Raw genomic sequence first — 21,845 nt, forward strand, 5'->3', positions numbered from 1 at the left:
GGAGATGGCAACCCCCCCCCGCAATTGGCACCCACGCAGCGCACATCCACACCACCTGCTGCACCACCTGGTGGCTCAAGACACGCACGGCGTCACAGGGCCCGTCGCAGTTCCGTCTCCTCAGCAGACCAGGATGTCCCAACAACCTCTGCAATCGAGGAGAGGATGCTGCGTACACAGAACCTGCAGGGAAGACATGTGGCTAGCATCAGCTGCAATATCGTGCGCCTAGCGAGGGAGATGCGCGCCATGACTGCAGCAGTCACCGACATGGGCTCCGCGGTCAGGGACATGGGCACGGCGGTCAGGGACCAGACCACTGCGGTTGCTGATGGCAATGCTCAGCTCAGGGAGGAGGTACGTGAGCTCACCCGTGCCATCAGGGAGGGCCATGAGTCCCAGAGGAGGAGTAACCGGCAGCTAATGTTGCGTTCTGCCGCCGCTACCAAGGCCATACAACGGCACAGCAACTGCACCGCTGTGTTGGCACGCCGCACAGTCTCCCTGCAGGTGGACCTTGGGCACTTCTGCGGTGATGTGGCCAAGTCACTGGGACACATCACCACTGCTGTGGAACAACTTCAGAGCAGCACATGCAGTGCTGCAGCATTGGGAGGGGATGACACCAGTGAGGCTGCCTCCAGTGTCAGCAGCGTGTCACTGGCAGAGGCCAGCACCAGGCGCCGAAGTTCGCGTGCCTCCACGGGGACAGGCCGTGGTGAGGCTTTGGATGCACCTGAGCGGAGGCTTGGTGTACGTGGCAAGCGCCACTAGAAATTTGGACATGCTGCAGGTCCATGGTGGAGCAACCATGGCCATCCAATTATTGTGTTTGCACAGGCCTGACTTTAAGGAACCTTTTATTTACATTTATGCAATCGGAGCATGATTCCCAATGCTAGTTCTGTTGCACAATCCTCAGTGCTACTGTGCATTAAACAGTTGCACCCAACACCAACTTGTAATGTCTCATTTTACCCAGGGTCAAAAATGATTTTGCATTATGTCTGTCCGCCTCCTATGGCCCTCTGCTGTGTTTGGGATGTGTGCCGGTCGTCGTTGGGCGGGTGGTTGGTCAGCCTGGGGGTCGTCATCCCTGTCCACCTCCATGGGTATCCCCCTTCTGGTGGCAATGTTGTGCAGCATTGCACATACAGCAATTATTCGACAGCATGTGTCTGGTTGGTATAGCATGGCGCCGCCAGTCTTGTGGAGGATACGGAAGCGGCTCTTGAGAATCCCAAAAGTCCGCTCTATCACATTCCTCGTGCTGATGTGTGCAGCGTTGTAGCGATGTTCCTGCGGGGTTGCTGGATTTAGGTATGGGGTGAGTATGTATTCCCGCAGGGCGTAAGCACTGTCACCTAGAAGATAGAAGCATAGACTTAGCATTGGTGATGTACATACATGTGTGGTGTTGGTGTGGGGAAGCGTAGTTCTACATACCTAACAGGAGTCCCTCTCCAAATTCTCCATTGAGTAGTCGCCTGTGCATTCCACTGTTGCGGAAGATGTATGAGTCGTGTGTGCTCCCTGGGAATTGTGCCACTAGGTCCGTTATGATGTTGTTGGCATCGCACACAACCTGCACGTTGATCGAGTGGTATGACTTGCGGATCCTGAAGAGGTACTCATTTGCTGACGGAGGACATATGGGGATATGCGTGCAGTCGATGCATCCAATCACATGTGGAAATTGTGCCACCTGGTAGAATGCCTGTTTGGTGCAGTCCAACTGCTGTGGGGTTGTGGGGAAGCTGATGTGTGTGTGGAGCATTGTCAGCATGGCATCTAGGAATTTCTTGAAGAAGCGTGACAGTGCGCTTTGCGAAACACCTCCGGCAACCGCAATTACCCCCTGGAAACTCCCTGAGGCCAGTAGGTGCAGGCTGCATAGGACCTGAACGTGCGCAGGGATAGCATTTGTCCTGTGTGTCTGGTGCTGCAGTAATGGTTCCAGGTCTGCAATCAGGCGCATGATCATAGCGCGATTGAGGCGATACTTCTGGTACACCTCGTCCTCATTCTGGCCGAGCAAGGTTATGCGCAGTCTGAACACTCGCTCCTGGACCCTTCTCCTGCGCTGTCCTGCTGCATTGATCCGCATCCTCCTTGCAAGCACGTAGAGGGCAGCCATTTTGTGGGAGCCAACAGGGTCTCCTGGGCCACATTTAAGGGTTTAGTGATTGCCTCAATCATTTGCACATGTAGGAAGATTTTTTTTTTTTTTTTTTTTCTTTTTTGTAACTTTACCTCCAGGTTTTGATTCCCCCTATTTAGCTCTGGCAAAATAGCGATTTGTGGGATTTTCGTTATTAGCGAGTTTTGTTGCATTGGGGTGCGATTCGTTATTTGCCATTGGCAATTTCCGGGAGCTAATAGTGATTTCGGTAATTGCGATTTCGGTATATAGCGATTCGGTAAATTAGCATTTTGGGTATTAGCGATTCGGTATGTTCGAGGTTATTTATTTAGCGATTCGTTATTTGCTCGGGTTTTGGGTTGATGCATTGGGATTGGGTATTTTTCACACAATACCGGGAGCTATTAACGAATCTGTATTTTACCGACTGGATTTTGGCTTGATGCATAAGGGTGTTAGTGAATTAATCATTAGAGGATTTAATATTGACCTTAATGTTTTACTAAGCAGTTTCTGAAAGAAATATGTCAAAAAATGAAGAATGCAAGTACAATCTTATCTAAAAAATGGAATTTGCACATCAAGTGGAAAAAAGCAGGAAATGTTCCAAGAAATCAAAGAGCTTGTCATGGAGACAGAAACTATTTAAGGAGTTAAGAACTAAAATGTTTCTCACTAGGGTAATATAACATTTGCTGAAAAGGATGAAGAAATATTAGAGGAGTAGTGATGCATTTAAGAAAATGCAACATATTGAGAGTATTGTTGAGAAATTATTTGCTTTGAAGAGTAAAGTATATTAATATTGCATACAATGAGGACACTAGACAAAACAGTGTTGTTTATGAAGAAAAGAAATGTTAGAAAAAGACTTATTATTAGAACTACATTTTACAAAATGTTTGAAGGTGAATGGAAACATGTCTAATACAGAACCTTATTTCAATAGGGAAAGTTATTTCGAAGAGAATACACTAGTGCATGCTGTTGATTTAACTGGTTATTGTTATGAAGTAAATTATGGTACTACTGTTGCAGAAGAGGAGATGATTCCTAGGAATGTAGAGGAAGTGATAGCTGAAGAGGTGCAAGAGAGGTTTAGACAGGCCCTAGTATACAAATGGAATTGTAGTAGTGTTTGCAGTATTTGTCAGGAATCAATTGATTTATTACAAAATTTCATACGTGACTTTCCTTACTTTGATAGCTTTATTTCGGTCAGATGACCATAAAAGCACAGATAAAATATATACAGGCATAAAATACATAAATAATTCAGAATTTAAGGTAAAAAGTTATTAAACAGCAGTTATCAAAGTGGAAACAGTCAAGAGTACAATATACATATACAATGTCTAGTAAGAGGTAAAAACGTTTATAGGGGTCCTAACGCCTTTAAAATCCGGTTGCGCATGTGCCAAACATTGGTCAAAAATGTTGCTAATGCGAAAACAATTGGGCCAGAGAGATCAGTTTTTAAGATTCTGTACATTGGTGCGTATTCCCTACAACCCATATTCCTTATCAACGGGAGGAGCCAGTATTTTCGTGCTAATTTATAGGCAGGGCAGAAGAAAACCACGTGCAAATCAGTTTCTTCCATGGCGTCACAAGCCGGACACTGCTTTAGGGTGGGACCCGATAGCCAGGTACTTGTGAAAAATCTGAACGGCAATGTGCCGTATCTCCATTGGAGGAACAGCTTCCTGGTGAGTACGGGGGAGATGGAATCCAGCACCCTCTCCAGTCTATAGACATCCTTGCTCTGCATGAACACAGAAGCTAGGGACCCTTCTGCCTGGGTAGCTTGAGCCCTGTCTAGTTTGTATTCATGATAAACCTTAGCCAGGGACCTTTTGGATATTTTCGGTGCGGCTCTCGCCGGGTCATTCCATAGGTCAGGGAGCCCTATTCCCTCACAAATGGCTTGGATGTTTTTGACCCAGGGAATACTGAGCGCCATTGGTTCTTTCAAAAGTTCAGCCAATTCCGCCCTATATTCTACGAGATCAATACTGCTCCACAGCCTACGCCAGAGTGCTAGAGGTCTCAGGCTTATTTCGTCAGCTAATGGTCGTAGGCCCAGATCTAGCCTCAGGGGGAGGAGCGGAGTACTGGGAGGGAGTGCGGCTATCTGTCTAATAAACTTGTTTTCCACTAATGACAGACTCTTACAAGACGTGTGGCCCCATATTTCCGCCCCATACATTATTGCTCCCCGAGCCTGGGCTTTATATATCTGGATCAATGCCCCCAATGGACGATATGATGTACCATTCATCATACGAGCAATACTCCCAGTGATCTGCGTGAGTTTGAGGCTTGCCCTACTCTGGTGGGATCCCCAAGTCATGGTCTCGTTGATAGTCACACCAAGGTATTCAAAGGTAGTCACTCTCTCCAGCCGTCCAGCTCCCAATTGCGGATTTGGGCGTAGTTTTTGCCTCGGGTTCAGAACCATATATTTGGTTTTTGCCGCATTAATTTCGAGCCCCCTATCGTTACAGAAGGCCACGAAGGAGTCAAGAATCCTCTGAATGCCCATGGGGGTTTTGGATAGCAGCAGGGTGTCGTCCGCAAACATAATTGCGGGCACCCTGCTGCCATTCAATTTCGGGGCGTCAGTGTATTCAGTGGCATTCAAATGGGCGATTACCCCGTTGACAAAGAGGCAGAACAGGGTCGGTGCCAATACACAGCCCTGCCTTACCCCCCGGTCAACGGGGAATCTGTCGGTCAGTTCCCCCGCCCTCCCACACCTCACTCGGGCATAGTTATTGTGATGCAATCTCTGTAGGATCAAGAGGATGTCCGGGGGGACGCCCATCTCTGCCAAGATGCTCCAAAGTTTCCCCCGGGGCACCAAATCAAAAGCGGCCCGTAAGTCCACAAAAATTGTGTACAAACTACCGCCCTCGATTTTCGCTACCCGCCAGTAGACCAGATTCAGTCTAAAAACCTGGTCCACTGTGGATACCCCCCTCCTGAATCCCGCCTGGTAGGGGCTAAGGGCTCCCACCTCCTCAATCCAGTCCTGTAGCCTATTCAACATCACCCTACCAAACAGCTTCTGCGTCACGTCTATCAAGCTGATTGGTCTATAGTTGGCTGGGAGGAGAGGTGAGCCCTTTTTAAAGATGGGGACCACCTCAGCCCCCAGCCAAGTACTAGGGATCTCCATACCACCGATAACTCCATTGAAGATGGCAGTAAGATAAGGGGCCCATACAACCGGTTCCTGCTTAAACATATCCCCTGGTAGTCCGTCCAGTCCCGGCGCCTTTCCAGAGGCAAGTCCTGAAATGGCAGCAATCACTTCACCGAGCGTTATCAGCTCCCCTTCATAGTCCGGGAGGCCTACCGCATCAGCAACCGGGGATTCTTCCGAGTCATGGCTATATAGAGTCTGAAAGTGAGCCTGCCATACCCCAGGAGCAATATTGGGCTCTAGTGCCGATTTTAAGTTCCCCGACCCCCCATTCACAATCCTCCAGAACAACCGATGGTCTTGGGTTGCTAGTGCCTTCGTGAGTTTTTCCCACTGTTCTTCCTCCCATTCTGCCTTAGCGTGGGCAGTGAGTTTCTTATAAACTCGCCTGCTTTGTTTTAGAGAATCCCCACCAAGACCCTCCTTGATTAGTTTGAGGAGCTCTGTTTTTGCCCTTCTGCAGGCCAGGTTGTACCATAGTGTTTTTCCTGGGCGCCCCCCTTTTGCCTTTCGCGGACTACAAGTGAAATGGGGTGCCGCAGCTTTTATAAGTTCCTCATGGGCTTTGAATAATTTACCCTGGGAGTCTTTATTGTATGGTTCGGCGTCCAAGCAACCCACAGTTTCCAAAATGGGAATTATCCCATCATAGAGCCTAGGGAGTTTATTCTTGCTCGTGGCCAAGTGCTCCCACCTGATCCCTCTGCGGTTGTTGTCAAGGAGAAGTGCAGGGGTATTTTCTACCACATTATTCAGAGGAGCTTGGGGGCCGGGATGGACAAGGTCGAGCTCAAGTGCATTATGGTCACTATCAGACCTTTCCATCACCCTGAAGTCCTGGATTGTCGGCCACTTCACTATTTGGGCCAAGACATAATCCAGGCGGGACTCTCTTCCCAGCCTGTTGTAGGTGGTTTTACTGGGTATGTCAGATTTTATTCGCCCATTACAGGCTCTGAGTCCAAACTTCAGGGTGAGGGCTGTGATTTGCACCGCTAAAGGGGTCCACGCCTTTGGAGGTGGGGCTTCCACCATAGGGACTGCCCATTTAACTTCTTCATCAGATGATAACCCATCCAATAGACCAGGGAGTGGCTCAAAGTGAGAATTAAAATCCCCTCCCACAACATAATATGAGTCACTCGATAGGTCAGTTAGAAAATTGGAGAGTTCATCTATGGTCGGCGATTCCTTTATATTCCCCATTGGCCTGGAATAAATGTTAGTAAACACCAGTTTGACTTGGTTGGGCCATAATAGAGAAACTGCAAGGATGTCCTCAGAGTTGGTCGGCATCCGAGTTGCCACACAACCCAGATGGGATGCAACCCTAGTCGTGAGTCCTCCTGACGGCCGGCCTTTGCCCGCCCATCTCGCTGGAATTGAGAATGACATGTATCCTTGATGGCCATGTTCCTCTCTGGCCCAGGTCTCCTGGAACATACATATGTCCCCCGACTCGATGTAATTTGCCCAGTCCGAGTCCTCCAGTTTGTTAGCGAGGCCAGCGATATTCCAACAGATTAGCCTCAAAAATCCAGGGGTATTAGGTGCCGGACCAGGAGAATTAAGAAGTGTAATTCCGGGCTCCACTGAAATCGGGGGTTCTAACGTACTACTAACAGTATGGGCCGGTAAATCAAAAGGTCTACTGTAGACATTCTCCACCAGTGATGAGTCGATCGGAGTTCCAAAGGCATTGGGAACATTATGGGCCAATAAATTGTCCAAGACCGCCAGATTGTTCAGTGGCCCATGCAATTTAACAGCAGTCGAGGTAGGTGGCTTGGGAGAACTACAAACACCGCAATCCAAAGCCATTGGCTTGTGACTAGAAAGTCAATCAACCCCATCCAAACTGTTCAGGCAATTAAAGCGATTAAAATGGAAGTAGGGCTGATCCTGCACTTGAAGACTTGGACGTTGTACATGATCCTTTTGTCTATGTCTCTGTTCCACCCTCACCCACTCATCTTGTGTCGGGATGTAATGCATATGGGTAGGGGGGAAAAAAAAGGATACTGGCATGGTCTGGATAGTAGAATCCAGTGACCTATTTATTCCTTTGCAAATGTGCCGCACAGTGCCCGGGTCCTTAAAGCTTGTCAGGATACAGTCCCCTATTATTGATTTCCTAGTTTTACCTAACCAGGGGACCCTTCTTACCATAATAATCTCATTGCTAAAATGAGATGGTAGGGGTCGATTCCAATTTAGCCATTTAATGACCTTGTATTTTAGTGATTGGTAATCTTCGTTCTCCCCAAGTCTTAAGCGGGGGACGCCTGCTAAGACCACCGTTAGACTATTAGCCTCCGGCGGCAAGTCTGGTCTCCGAGGACATGGAGCCGGCCGACCCGGGGAGGGTAGAGGGATGCCACCCACTTCTAGATTGCCATCAATAGTCCCCGAATGGGAACTTTGAGGGGCAGAGTGCATTGTCTGTAAGGGCCTATTAGATGCATTGCAGCGCGGTGCCTGGTCTAAAACAGCCATTAATGGTTGCAAAAGAGGGGCAGTAGTCGCACTCTGGGGGGAAACTTTGTTATTGCCCTTCGTAATTCCTTTTTTAGTAAGGTTTCCTGCAGAGGGATAAGGTCCTGTGTTATTGGATTGCTTACTAACTAAGGTGTTCAGATTAGTAAGAGATGTTTCCAATAAGGTGAGCCTGCTCTCTACTTTTATCAAACTATCGCTAATGGGCTGCAGAAGAGAACGCAGTAGCGATTCTAGGCTCCCTATAGATGTAAAAGGGTTAAGTGTGTCAGCCACTGGGACATTTGGAATAGTAGCTCTAATGGGACTAGGGGCCTTTGAGAGAAGAGCAGTGGGGACAATCTTATTATCCCTCCCAGGTTGGGGTACAAGTGTGTGTTTTTTGCCAAAATCTAGATGTGACGATTTGGCTTTTCCCCCGCCCCCCATTGACTTTTTACTGCGTTTACTCGGTGGGGGCCTGTGCAACTCTACCTCAACTCTTTGTTTAGGCTTGCTTTTCTTAGCTGCATGCGGAGGTGGGGTTTGAGTAACCAGATTAACAGGGGTAGTAGAAGTCCCAGAGGGGGTTATATCTAGAAGTATTCCAGGGGCCAACTCAGGGGAAGTGGGGATGTCCCGCAGTAAGAGAGGGAAGTCCTCAGGGGTCAGAGGTATTAGACTAAGTGGGGGCGTGCCATCCTCTTGGGTAATGGGATACGGGATGATGTCTGGCAGGGGCGTATTCTTCATGGAATCAATGGAGCGCCGCCGCTCGGCCCTGCGTTTCTCCAAAGAGTTTTCCTTACCTACATCTTCTTTGGTAGGTTTGAAGTACTTGTCCAACGTCCCTGCGTTGCAGCCCCCTTCCCTGGCAGTAGATTTGCAAAGTCCTGGAGAAGGCATCCTCCTGGACTGGTTGTGTTTATGAAGAAAGGGGTATGGCCCGGCCCGGCCTCCTTTGGCCCCTGACGGCCACAGACGGCCCGCCCTTTGCCCGGGCTTAGCCCGGCGCGTCCCGCGCGCGTCCTCGCGGGACGAGCTACCGTTCGATGTTTTAAGCGCCTCCAGGCGCGGGAAGCTGGTCGGCGGGAGCGTCACCAGGTGAGGGGATGCTGGGAAGTGTAGTCCGGAGGATGGAGGGGTGAAGGAGCAACAAGCGTGCTCAGCGGAGCACAAGCCCGGCCGCACACAGAAACCCCCAGTAGCAGCAGACTTGACTTTCCAATTAGAGGTCTGAAAAAGATAATTATATTTTGAAAGGATTAGATCCATGCAAAGTTAGGAAATATAGTACTTTACAGTGACATTCACTGGCATATCTTTTAAGGAAAGTTTGTAGAAGCATGTTTCATCATTCCAGGATGTTAGCTGTTCACCACTCCAATGATGAACTTCGGTTAACAACTTTACCATGTAAAAACTCCTGCTTTATGTTTAGGAGAGATGAATAGAACTTTATTATATGGGACATTAGCAGAGGTAGAGTAAGTTTGCAAAGATATTCCTTTTCAGTTGTTCGGTCTAAAAGAGTCTAGGAAAAAGAAGAGTTGCTTGTTGGAGGTGTAGAAGAACAAGATATAGAAATTACAGATGAAAACATTGCTCAAGCCATTGCAAAGTTTAACAAAGTTTCCTCTGAAAAAACAAACTATGTTTGTATTTGTTATCAATGCACTCACTATGAAATGCAAACTCAGAATGTAGCTCTATATTTTAAAAGTGAAATAGATAAGTGCACACATTTGGTGTATATTTATTTGTTGAGGAAACATTGGATTTGTCCACACAGCAGATTATCTGTCAGTACTGTTATGATACATTTGAGAACAATGAAATGCCAGCTAGAGGTAGAATTGGTATTTATTCCATAAGAGCTTAAAGCATTAAATATGTATGAATACATTATTGCACAACTCATACAACCTTTTCCAGAAATAGTTCATATGAAGCCAAATACAGGGAAATTTCCTCCAACTGAGCTTCAGAGAGGATTCAAAGGAAGAGTTGTGTATTCACCTTTGAATTTTAAAAAGATTGTTGGAACTGAAGGGAAGAGAAAAATCTAGCAAGACTTAGTATAAGTTTATAAAAATAAAAAAGAAAACATTATACCTTGTTCAAAATAATATTTACTATAGAAATGCTGCTGTTGCTGAGAATCAAATTTGCATTGAGTACCGTACCTTACCATCATGTGGACAGATTGAAAAAGTAGAGAGATCTAGATTTGAAGAAATTTTATGAACACTATAGCATCCACCCTCTGCATTCTAATGTGGTAATTGGTGATGCTCTTGAATTATTACAAATGAAGCGAGCAAAAGTGAGTCCCTTAAGTGTCTGGGAAAAAATCTTAGAGGTTTTGTTTCCAGCAACTGTTACCCGCTGGAGTAGGTGGGTGCAATGAAGACCGCCCAGTACAGATACCTGCGGCTGAATACCACTACACACAATTCTACTATTTCATCTTCTGTTTGAGAGTGACTTGTCTGGACTTTCCTATGCTGTGAATCATATATTGAAGACAGGAGTAAATCTTTAAGATTTTGTTGATAAAGATGAAAACTTGAAATATAACTTAATGGATTTGATGGCATACTAACAGTGTACAAATCAATATTGGTATCATCATCATGAAGAACTCAAATGCATGTTGAGGAACCTAGAAGCACCTACTTGGTTTCTTACAATTGGTTGAGCTGAGTATGTATGTTTTTGATGATCGGCTTGAGTTTTTGAGAGAGGCAAATACAAATATTGAGTACGTTAATGTAAAGATTGAAAGAGAACTTTGCTCTTTGCTCTTTGGGTCCTGCTAATATTTGAAGATATTTAACCATAGATTTTATTCCATGCTGTCTTTTATGTGCAACAAAAGTAGTTTTCCTCTTGGAGACTTAATTGATTATTTTGGGTGTAAAGAGTATCAAGCAAGAGGTGCTCCTCATATTCACAGGCTGTTAAACAATGCTCCAAAATTTGAAACACACAGTGATGAGTGTGTGTTCTCTTTCATGTGCACCACCCTGAAACACACTACTGATAAAGGTCTGAGACAACAAGTTTCCTGCTTTCAAACACATAGATAAGGGAAATACTGCTGTCCAAATTACAAGATCTAAAGAAAAATAATACACAAAATGTTGTTTTGGATCACCATGTCCGTTATTTCACAAGGAATAGTCAACAGCTTTTTGTCTGCAGTGAGACATACAGTAACATGGAAGTCACTGAAAAACAGATACAATCTGAGAAGAATAGAGGCTTTGAAATACTTTATTGATTACAATGCAGTCATTCTGAAAATGTGGAATACAAATATAGACATACAATGTATTGCAGACAACTCTATTGCTGTTGCTCGATATGTCAATTCATACATTACAAAAGACTGAGATGAAAGAGATGTGGCAAGAGATTAGTGCAGAAAAGAGGTGAACAAAAAAGTTGTACAGCTTCAGTTTAAGAATAATGTCAGATAGGGAGTCTGGTACTTATAAATCCTCTGACAGGTTGAGCTTGGCAACTTTATATTCTAAGTTAAGGGGAATCGTTTGTGTATGATTAGTGAGGATTTAGCACTGCCCATAAAGCACACATATGTATGTTGTATCTGTATAGCACAAACCTAGCTGAAATTGACAGGAGCAGGGAACAGGATCGAAGTCAAAGATTATGTGTTGTTGGAGGGCTAGCCAGTTTCTATGAATTAAAGAGGACTGTCAATGCATTGTACTATAGTAAACGTTGAAGAGTTGACTCTCTAACCTTTCCCCAAACTCGTTCAGGGTTGAGACAATCGTGGTAGATGTGGATGTCATTTCACATTTTTTATGCATAGATGGAGAAAGATTGTTCTTTCTTTCCAGTTTCCTGTATCCGTTAACTGGCTGCAGATGTTCTAAAACCAACAGAGGCTGGGAGCTTGTCAGCCAGATATGTCAGTGTACAGGTCCTGAAAGTGTTGAGGAAATGTAGATGGTTTTCACGATGTGTGGTCCATCCAAGGGAGTCAGAATCATTTATTCAGAGTGGTCATGTTTCTGTAGACCCTTAATGAGGCATCCTGTGGCATGTGGGATGCCCATAATTTGATTTCATTATTTGTACAGAGTTGATTTATTGAAAGAGTGGTTTTACTTTCTTTAGTGTAGATAGTTTGTAGCATGCCCTCTTGATTTTCTTGCTGATGTGAGTCTTGAAGATCGGGTCTATATGTAGGGTGAATCCAAGTGACTTAGCATTAGGTAAAATTTCAGGTTCATAATATTGAGCAAGGTTTTCGCTTGTTGTTGGGATTCTATTTTTGTGGAACTGACCTTTAGGTTGGTGCTTGGCAACCAAGTCTAGATGAAATTCCGGCAAAGATTGAGAACTGGATGTCTGGAGCAGCAGAGACTATCACATTTCATTCAGCATATAGGGGAATTTAAATGCACCCATTGACAAGTAGTCTCCCAAAGAGATCCATGTAGGTGGTTGAAGAGAACAGGAGATAAGATTGAACTTTGGGGGGGTGCAGATGATAGGGATCTTCTGGAAACTAAAGATGCTATGTAAACAAGTGGTACAATTTAGGTATGGCAACTTAGTATGGTCTATAGGCCAGATTTCTTATAGGTGTTCAACAACAATGTGTACACATGCTTTAAAGTGGTTACAGAAGTGGGCATACTGATCTCCACTACTGTCATTCCTGAATATTTAATTGTCAAGTGGAAAAACATGAGTTAACATTAATAAAAGATTGACACTTTGGTACTAAGGAAATAGTCCATGCTAGGTCTTTTATAATAATCTTTAGAAAGATATCAAGACCTGAAGGGCCTGATTTAGAGATTAGAGGGTGGAATCCTCCTTCATAAACATGGCAGATGTCTTGTATCAAAATGTCCCAAGGTGAAATGCAAATTGGATGCAATCAGTAAAAGTATGAAAGGTATCTACCACCTACAGTTCCCTGCATTTATGTGTCCTGATCGTGGCTCTTGAGATTGAGGATACCACCCCTTTACAGGGGGTAAGTACCATTTGTACCTTTTACTGATCTCATCTGATTTGCATATCACCGTGGACCATTGCCTGACTATACGCTCATTGTTATTGACTGGTAACCATAGAGAGGATTAAGGATTTTACACAACACATTTTGTGGATGAGTAGACTGCATTCAGGTAGCCTTTGTTGCTATACGTCAGTAGCCCTTAGGAAGTCTTAGTCAAAGATGAAACACACGTTGGCTGTGCTGGTTGTGCTTGGATAATTGTATCTTGAGGCTGTATCTTGATGTATTTTGCACTGTATTAGATACATGTCCGATGTGTGCTGTATGTTGCAAACTAATTTCATTCAATACTAGAAAAGGTGATCAATTGAACTATTAAACTTTCTCTATTTGCTTGAGATTCAGATTTCTTCCTGTGATCCACCAAAGCAGCAGAATTTCATGATGATGAAAACTCAGTTCTTCTTTCTCCTCCTCGTCCTTGGTGAGTACACATAAATTCTAAAACATATAATGAGATGTTGGAGCCAGCAGCATACTTTTTAAGATAAGGGGTTTTCAAATGCTAAGAAAAAGATGAGGATATTATGGAGGATACAAATGAGCTCTGTTTGTATTTAATCTGTCTTTTGTACAACTGCTTGATAGCAATTATTGGTATATGAAGGAGGGGATATGAAAAGACCCCCGGATATATGTTACACTAATTGCTAATAAGTGCAGTAGATGTGCACATCTGCTTTTACCATCACGAGGCCCTTTGGTATTACAGAAAAGGCCACAGAACTCCAGGAGTGTACTGATGAGTGGCTCAGGAAGTCCATTATTCATACCTGGTGTCAAATTATGAGGTGGATGGATTCCCTATGTGTGTGGTCTTTAAAGTTCTTCCCTTCCTCTGTCAATGCTTCAAAAAGTCTGAGGTGACAAGAGGCTAGTCTCAGGTTCCTTTGTGTGCTGGAGGTGAATCTTTTGAAATGTAAATGGGGCAGGGCCGAGCCCCGCCTCTAGCCATCCTGGCAAGGCGGCCATGGGGCTGAAAAAACAAAAGAGCTGAGATATCTTTTTCTATAATTTATCTTCTTCTCTTTTTTTTAGATTCTTCCTTTTTTCATTGAATCTCCTTTGTTGGGAAATTGTGTAAAGGGTTATGGAATATTAAATATGTCCGGAATGAGCATGAATGACTTTAAGCAGTCTATCAACTTATATACATGAATGAAACACAGGAGGCTGTAGACATGTAGAAATATGAAATTATTGCCAATTCGGGCACAATATTGTGGAGGGAGAGCTAGTAGAGTGGAGAATTTGTATCAGAAATGTTCATGATTAGTTCTTAAACACACCATGTCACGTGGGTCAGAGTGTGTTAAGCAATGGCACAGATTGGGACACTCAATATTATAGCTGCAACGTAATAAAATGATTACTGTGTGTAGTATTGCAGACTTGATTATAATGCTATGCCTTTTGTTAGTTTCAATACACATGCACACATAATAAATGGTAGTGTTTAGCAGACAATGGTGATATGTGTAGCTGTGTAGAAAACATTTGTATATAGTATATTCTTCACTTTGGCATAATATTGTGATTAATGTAAGGATCAGCACATATGCATATACAAGAAAAGAAAGTATTTGCCGTGCAATGAGAATATGTAAAACTGTGGAGATGGTACTTTTTAATATAGGTATGATCATGAGGTCTGACAATAAGAATGTCCACAATAAGTATTGCAACAAAACCAATATAGGGGTAACAATGACAGGTCTTGTTATGCATCATGTTATGTATTACTCATTACATGGTCCATATGGATGACAGCCAATGGGGAGCTAAATATGCTGCCCTAGCATTCACTGCTTGCCTAATAGGCTATAATTGACAGTAATTTTAGCAATCATATTGCTTGGTAGTTTGAAAATGGGTATTTGTAGTATCAGCGACACACTATTGAATCCTAGCTGGTTGCATGATGGTGAACTTAGCAAACAAAAGATTGCTTTGACTCTGCTGAATCAGAATACTTCAGGATGTTTTAACCCTTTTGCTGCCAGGCCTCACCCCTATGCCAAGCCTTTTTTGGGCTATTTAGGGTAGTTTGGTCTTAGGTCCCGATAATTGTTTGTCCACATAAGATATTCACACCAAATCTGCGTCTTCTTTTCCAACATCCTGGTGATTCTAAAGGTTTCCAGGTTTGTGAAATTAGCCAAAATACAGCTAAATTAGTTTTTGGGGGGATAAATGGGAAATAGTGCTACAGAAGAAAGTGTCTGTTTGTAACAGGCTGACTTTTATCAGAAAAGCATATTTGTCAACAAACTTTCAGATTTTTACTGGGAAATAGCCAATTTTTTCGATTATTCATGCTTTCAGCCTCCTTCCAGCTCCTAAAATGCTAGCTAAAAAAATAAAAGTTTTCCTCACATTTCTGATGTGATTTTTTAGCTAAATGTAAGTTTTGCAGTTGATTCTTCAAAGGAAAACTTTAGAAGACCCAGTAGAGCCACACACCCTTGAGTTCCCTAGGTGTCTAGTTATTAGCTACTTATCGTTATGATCACTTTTCTATTGATTTTTTTTTTGTTGTGTTGCTACTTTTGCACAAATTCAAGAATTTCTACAAAACTTTCCAAAAAGGTGATAAGTTTTAACAAGTGTGTGCAAGGCAAGTGCCCATCAAGCAGGATCCGAGAAAAAAGGGGGACCCTAAATGCAAAATTCCCAAGTATTTTCCATTGACTTCTTTAGGATAGGTTACAGCAAAAACTGCTGAATGTAATTTCACCTAATTTGGCAGTAAGGTAGATCTTGATCTGCAGAATTAGTGTAACTCTATTACATAGTTTTAGAGAAAATAAAAGTGAAAGCAATATAGAAAATTGAACTGTTGAACTTGTGGGAGAGTCAATTAAAGAAATAGAGCTTTCTGATTGTCCCAGGGGGCTTTATTTGCCTTGGGCCATACTGCAGGAGAGGGACCCCCCCCCCCGAGGCAAAAAGAAAAACGACAAAAAATGCAATGAGTCTGCAATTAAAAAAAATGGCGGCCAGGCCGTATTTAGTTAGTATACACCCAGGACATTCTACCACTGGTGCTATGTTTAGACAAGAAACCCAGTGGGCTGTGGCGCCCTACACTGGTCCATTAAATGCCTTGGGGAATCCACACCCAGGGCCTACATGGATTTTTGTTGGAAGAGGGAGCCTTGCAGCCCCCTTAGATGAGCCTCTACAGGGTCAGGTCCAACAGTGCAATGGAGTGGGACTCTCTTGGGCTAATTCCTTTAAGTGAGAGGCCCCCCCTCCTTGAGCCACCCGGGGCCATTGTGTTTTCCCTGCCTGCACCAATGTGGGCAGTGAAACTAATATTGGTTCTTGTTCGGTAGGAACATTTTTAACTCACTTGCCAAGCAGTAGCAAACATGAAGAGTGCTCCCAACTGGAGGGAGCTTAAAAATGCTCCCACTAACTGGGAGCTGTCTTCAGATTTGTTTCTTTGCCTGCAGTAATGTTAGCAGAGAAACAGATCTAATTATTGCTCCCGCCTGGAGGGAGCAGCATTATCACCTGCTCCCATGGTGTGGGAGCCATGCCAGCTCCTGAAATATGTGGGTGGACACCAACATTTAATTTACCTGGCCAAGGGGATTGGGTCCCCGGGGTTGAAATCAGGCCGAGGAGGGCTGCATGCCCCACCTTTGAATTGGTGGTGGGCCTCAGGTTTGGGGTCACAGGAACTGAAATCGGCCCAGTAGGTCACCCGCTTGCTCCTCCCTGTTCAAATAGTGTTGGGCCCTGGGGAGTGGGGCCCCCAGGCTGAAATTGACTGGGGGGGCTGAATGCCCCCTTCCCCTAACAATACTGCAGGACTCCGGCAGTTGGGGTCCCCTCAGGCTAAAATTATCTGGGGAGGGTAGTCCCACACACCCTGTCATTTTTATTCAAAAGGGTGATCCTGGAAGATGGGGACCCAGAGCATATTAGGCCCCTCCCCTATATTTAAATAAATAGCTCTGGCGATGTGGTCCCAGGGGCTGATAACAGCTCGGGCAGGGGGGAAAGTGCACCTCTCCCCTTTCATTAAAAAACAACACCAATGTGGGATGGGCGCTACTAACTATTACTGGTGATTATCTGTGTATTTATTTGTTCCACATATTAATGTTACCAGCTACGAATTCACCTAACGATAATGTTACTTTTGTCATTTTTCAGTGAATTTCTAAAAAATGCAAAAACAGAGCCTGTTTTTATAGCTAACTATAATGTTACTTTAACCTCTAGTTTTATAGATAGATAGATAGATAGATAGATAGATAGATAGATAGATAGATAGATAGATAGATAGATAGATAGATAGATAGATAGATAGATAGATAGATAGATAGATAGATAGATAGATAGATAGATAGATAGATAGATAGATAGATAGATAGATAGATAGATAGATAGATAGATAGATAGATAGATAGATACTAGGTTACATTCAAATTGAATTAAGTATTGTACTATAGGTAATTTTATGCCTCTATACATACATATAATATAATCGAATTCATTACTGCTGATATCGTCCTCATTTCAGGACAAAGTGGAAAACATGCATACATATCCCTATAATATTTTCTATAACAATATTTTACATATGACATTTTCCTTGCTGTAACATGATGGGCTGTGCTGTCTCTGTGCAGAGCCTAGTTGTTGTATGTATGTGCCATCTTTATTGAATTAATTTAGCCTGTAGTAATTCAGGTTAGTGCATTATTTTAGACAGGACTGCTCAGAAAGAAAAATCTTGTTCACTGTACTGTCTGAATACCACAACTTGCTTTACCTACTGCAGGTTCATTAAAACAGCGGGTCAATCTGTGGGGAAAATCATACCATACTCGCACCCTTCATAAAATATACCTTGAGTGCATGAAATAATTGGTGTAAATTTCATGGTGTATTGCTCTCATAATCTCAATATCATGTTAACGCATTCCATGTACAGCCTCACTGACTTGCCATTGATGAACTGACAGGATTTCTTGTGCTTTCTATTCACAGATTTTTCCTTGATGTGGGTGAACGGAGGTAAGAATATTATAAGTTTGTAATTTAGCATCTCTAAAATTAAAAGTTGGAGAATATAGATATGCCAATTTGTGCTAGATGGTTATTTTGGTGATTTTCCTAATTTCTCTTTGTTGGCCCCCCTCCTGCAAATTGTAGTTCCACACTTGGAATTAGTTCACAGTAAAGCCAGTTTTGTTTATAGGTTTTTTTAAATTAGAAAAATGGGTTCATAATGTAGAGCCAAAATAAGTTATGATGGACTTTATAATAAGAATCATACATGCCTACAGAGATCCAGCAAATAGGAGGATATAAAGTAAATGTACTGGTAAAGATAGTACTACAACTGCACAGTATTACAAATTACAGTACAAAGATACCACCCTCACTCATTTTCATGACAAATATCAAGATCAGACACATCTTGAGTCTGTAGGTCACCGTAGTAATTGGCTTTTACACATCTTTCCTGTTATCTTTTCATTGGTGCAATCTGTGACTGTTTTAGTGATGTAGGAATAAAGGGATCTCTACATTTGTTTTATAACAAAGCATGTAATATCAAATAGTCTTTGGTCTGCATACATCATTTCACACTACGGTCAGTTACATGCATTATTTTGTTGAGAAAACATTATTTAATATGGAGGGATAATACATACTATAGGCATATTGTGGGCTAAAAACAGTAGTGGTACTGCATACCATAAAACGAATTGTCAAAATCAGTAGGGATGACTAGCATTTTTAGGTACAACCAGGCCTACTGGTTTGCGTAAGATTATGTGGCAGATATTATTTGAACAGTACAGTATGGTTAGGTCAATAATTACATGCTATTCGAAATAGAATTATTTTTTAGCAACTGCTTCCTAAGCATAATCCTGTTATGTCACAAATGCAGTTCTTAAGAGAATCACTGATATCAAAAGAATAGGCAAGAGTGTGTGCTAGGGTCAAGCAGTACCAAATGAACACACCACAATAACATTTACATACCAACGTGATAAACAAAAAGACAAGAATTTTTTGACTAGATATGTATTTTTTCATTTTTAGGGAAAGAAGCAAAAGAAAGGTCAAAGTGTCAATTGAAAGTAACATTTTATTTCCGAATATGACCTAGGCATGCGTTTTGGTCAAAATTAATTTGGGGATAGATAAAAGAAACATTCATAAGATATATAATATTATTTATTTTAAATTTACGATTGAAAATAGAATGCAATTCAATATTATAATGGGAAAACTATTTATGTGTTTTACCAATAACACTTAAAAACACTATTCATAAATGTCACATTTCCCAAAATTGATCCACCTTCCCAGATCACAAATACACATACAGCAAAAGAAACATATACATAGAAGATCAGTAATGAGCCTTTAGTAAGTGAGTTTGATACATCTAATGTTGTTAATATATTCCCTTTAGAAAGTGCTTGATGTACATCTGGACAGCTGCCTGTCCTGACATAGGGCAGGCCCTCTATGCAAGCAAGATCTACATTAGTTAAAAAAACATACCAATAGGGGCCCTGTGCATCAGATTTGTATGCTTTCATTTTTCAATTCAATACAAACAACATAAAGACACTTGTGGGTTTAGTTGAATTATTAACAAAATGAATGGAACCATCTCTGAGTGCAATAACATAATTCAATCTGGTATCTGAAAAACATTACAGGAATAGTAGCCAGAAATCGCAAATGAAATATACCCTTGAAGAAACACAACCACCTAATGTACCTAATAGATCCAATATAGGCCAACATGTAAATAAAGAGGGATCTAGTATTAGGTATATGTCTATTACACATATGCCATGTCCAGTTAGAATAAATCAAAGTCAAACTACTCTGAAAAATCCATCTTAAAATTAAGTCTGGGTGGTGAACTCCGGATTTTTCTCAATTTAGTAGTCCTAAGTTTAGGACTCCTAACTTTAGGACTCCTAAATGGCTTCTGTGAATACCGAAAGCCTTAAAAATAGGTTTTCTCAGTTTAGTAGTTGTAAATTTAGGAGTCCTAACCTTAGGACTCCTAAACTGAGAAAAATCCTAATTTTAAGACTTTCGGTATTCACACGAGACATTTAGGAGTCCTAAATTTAGGACTACTAAATTGAGAAAAATCCTAATTTTAAGACTTTCGGTATTCACAGAAGGCATTTAGGAGTCCTAAAGTTAGGAGTCCTAACTATACTACTACTAAACTGAGAAAAATCCTAATTTTAAGACTTTCGGTATTCACACGAGACATTTAGGAGTCCTAAATTTAGGACTACTAAATTGAGAAAAATCCTAATTTTAAGACTTTCGGTATTCACAGAAGTCATTTAGGAGTCCTAAACTTAGGAGTCCTAAATTTAGGACTACTAAATTGAGAAGAATCCTAATGTTAAGACTTTCGGTATTCACAGAAGGCATTTAGGAATCCTAAAGTTAGGAGTCCTAACTATACTAGTACTAAACTGAGAAAAATCCAAATTTTAAGACTTTCGGTATTCGCAGAAGGCATTTAGGAGTCCTAAACTTAGGAGTCCTAACTTCCGTGAATACCGAAATGAGTAAGTGCCTTCTGTGAATACCAAAATGAGTAAGTGCCTTCTGTGAATACCAAAATGGTAGTAAGTTTAGGATTTTGTCTTAAGTTAGTTCTGTGAATCGGGCCCCTGGATATTTAGAGAGTGGTACATTCTTAATACAATTGATCTATTCTGATTCTGATAGAGGACAAATGATTCTTATATGTGGCCCATCCATACATCCAATTTTATTTGGGAAAAATTGTAATAGAATAGAAAGCCTCTTTTTTGGTTCCTAATTCAGCTGAGGGATGCGGATAACAAACATGAACAATGTATTCATCAAACATTGTATCTAAAATGCCCCTAGGTTGCCTACCGGACAGCATGCGCTCCCTTGAGCTTTGTGCAGAATAACATGACCCCCTCCCGTTCTGGTCAGTCTTGGACTTGGGAATTGATAAGGATACTGACCCTCCCTGCAGGTGCACATCTGTAAATTGCATCCCACCCTGCCAATCATGCTTGTTCCGCTCCACCAGTTCCCCCCCTGAAGGCACCATGGAAGGCGAGGAAAAAAGCAGATCTGAAGAGCTGGACCTCCCCCATGGGTCTACCTACTGTTTTTACTGCCTCCATGAGGGCTGAAAATACCTACATGGTAATGGGTGCCGGATCTCGGCTGGGGACATTGCAGGCGTTGCCACCTTTTCATTGCGCTCTGTACTACTAAAGGGCCCATGGGATCCCTATGGCCTTTCATTTTTTCAAAGAAGGCTACTGCCACCATGTGGCTACCGAACGCCCCAATCCCTCAATTCCTTCACAGATTATAGTACAGACGTTGGCTCATGCCATGCCCCCTCCCTGTATCTCCTAGAAAATTGCAGTAAGTGTTAAAAGCCCCCTCATAGGCCCGCCTAGTCCTGGGTGCTAGGCTAGCTGCCACGATGTCCGATAGGTTGGGGCACCAAGTTGCCACAGAGGCTCTGGACAAGGCATTGGACTGACCGCTGCTCCTGGGTGGTAGGACCTGAAAACGTGAATCTTGAAATGAGACAATGTATCAAATGCATGATTGAATACTCCTGGGTAATGCCTAGCCTTAAACATCACATTTAGGGCCAGATGTACAAGCGTGGAAATAGTTATTTGCGACTCACAATTTGAGAGGCGCTATTTCTGATGTACAACAGTGTATTTCACACTCTTAGTGCTTCCCAATGGGGTGGCAAATTGAGAGGCTCATGAATATTAATGAGCCTCTCACAATTTGCGATCCCATTAGGGATGGCAGGCCCTCCCAGGTATAGTGGCCTGCTGCGCTCAGCAGAACACCATTTCTGGGACTGCTTTTAAATAAAGGAAAAGGGGATGCACTTAAAAAAATTTAATTGAAACCTTTTC

At 42.7% G+C, this 21,845-nt stretch overlaps 1 protein-coding gene across 1 annotated transcript in view; it reads left to right on the forward strand.

Moving 5' to 3' along the window:
- LOC146809202 (venom serine protease inhibitor-like) overlaps positions 1–21,845 on the forward strand; it is a 60,118-nt gene that overhangs the window by 16,385 nt on the left and 21,888 nt on the right. Inside the window, exons 2-3 of the mRNA XM_085616020.1 lie at positions 13,240–13,318; positions 17,902–17,928. Coding sequence (XP_085472146.1) covers positions 13,276–13,318; positions 17,902–17,928 — 70 coding nt within the window. The 5' untranslated portion in view covers positions 13,240–13,275. The remainder of the gene's footprint in view (positions 1–13,239; positions 13,319–17,901; positions 17,929–21,845) is intronic.

Source organism: Triturus cristatus, chromosome 7 (assembly GCF_964204655.1).
Source record: "Triturus cristatus chromosome 7, aTriCri1.1, whole genome shotgun sequence".
Taxonomy (NCBI): Eukaryota; Metazoa; Chordata; class Amphibia; order Caudata; family Salamandridae; genus Triturus; species Triturus cristatus.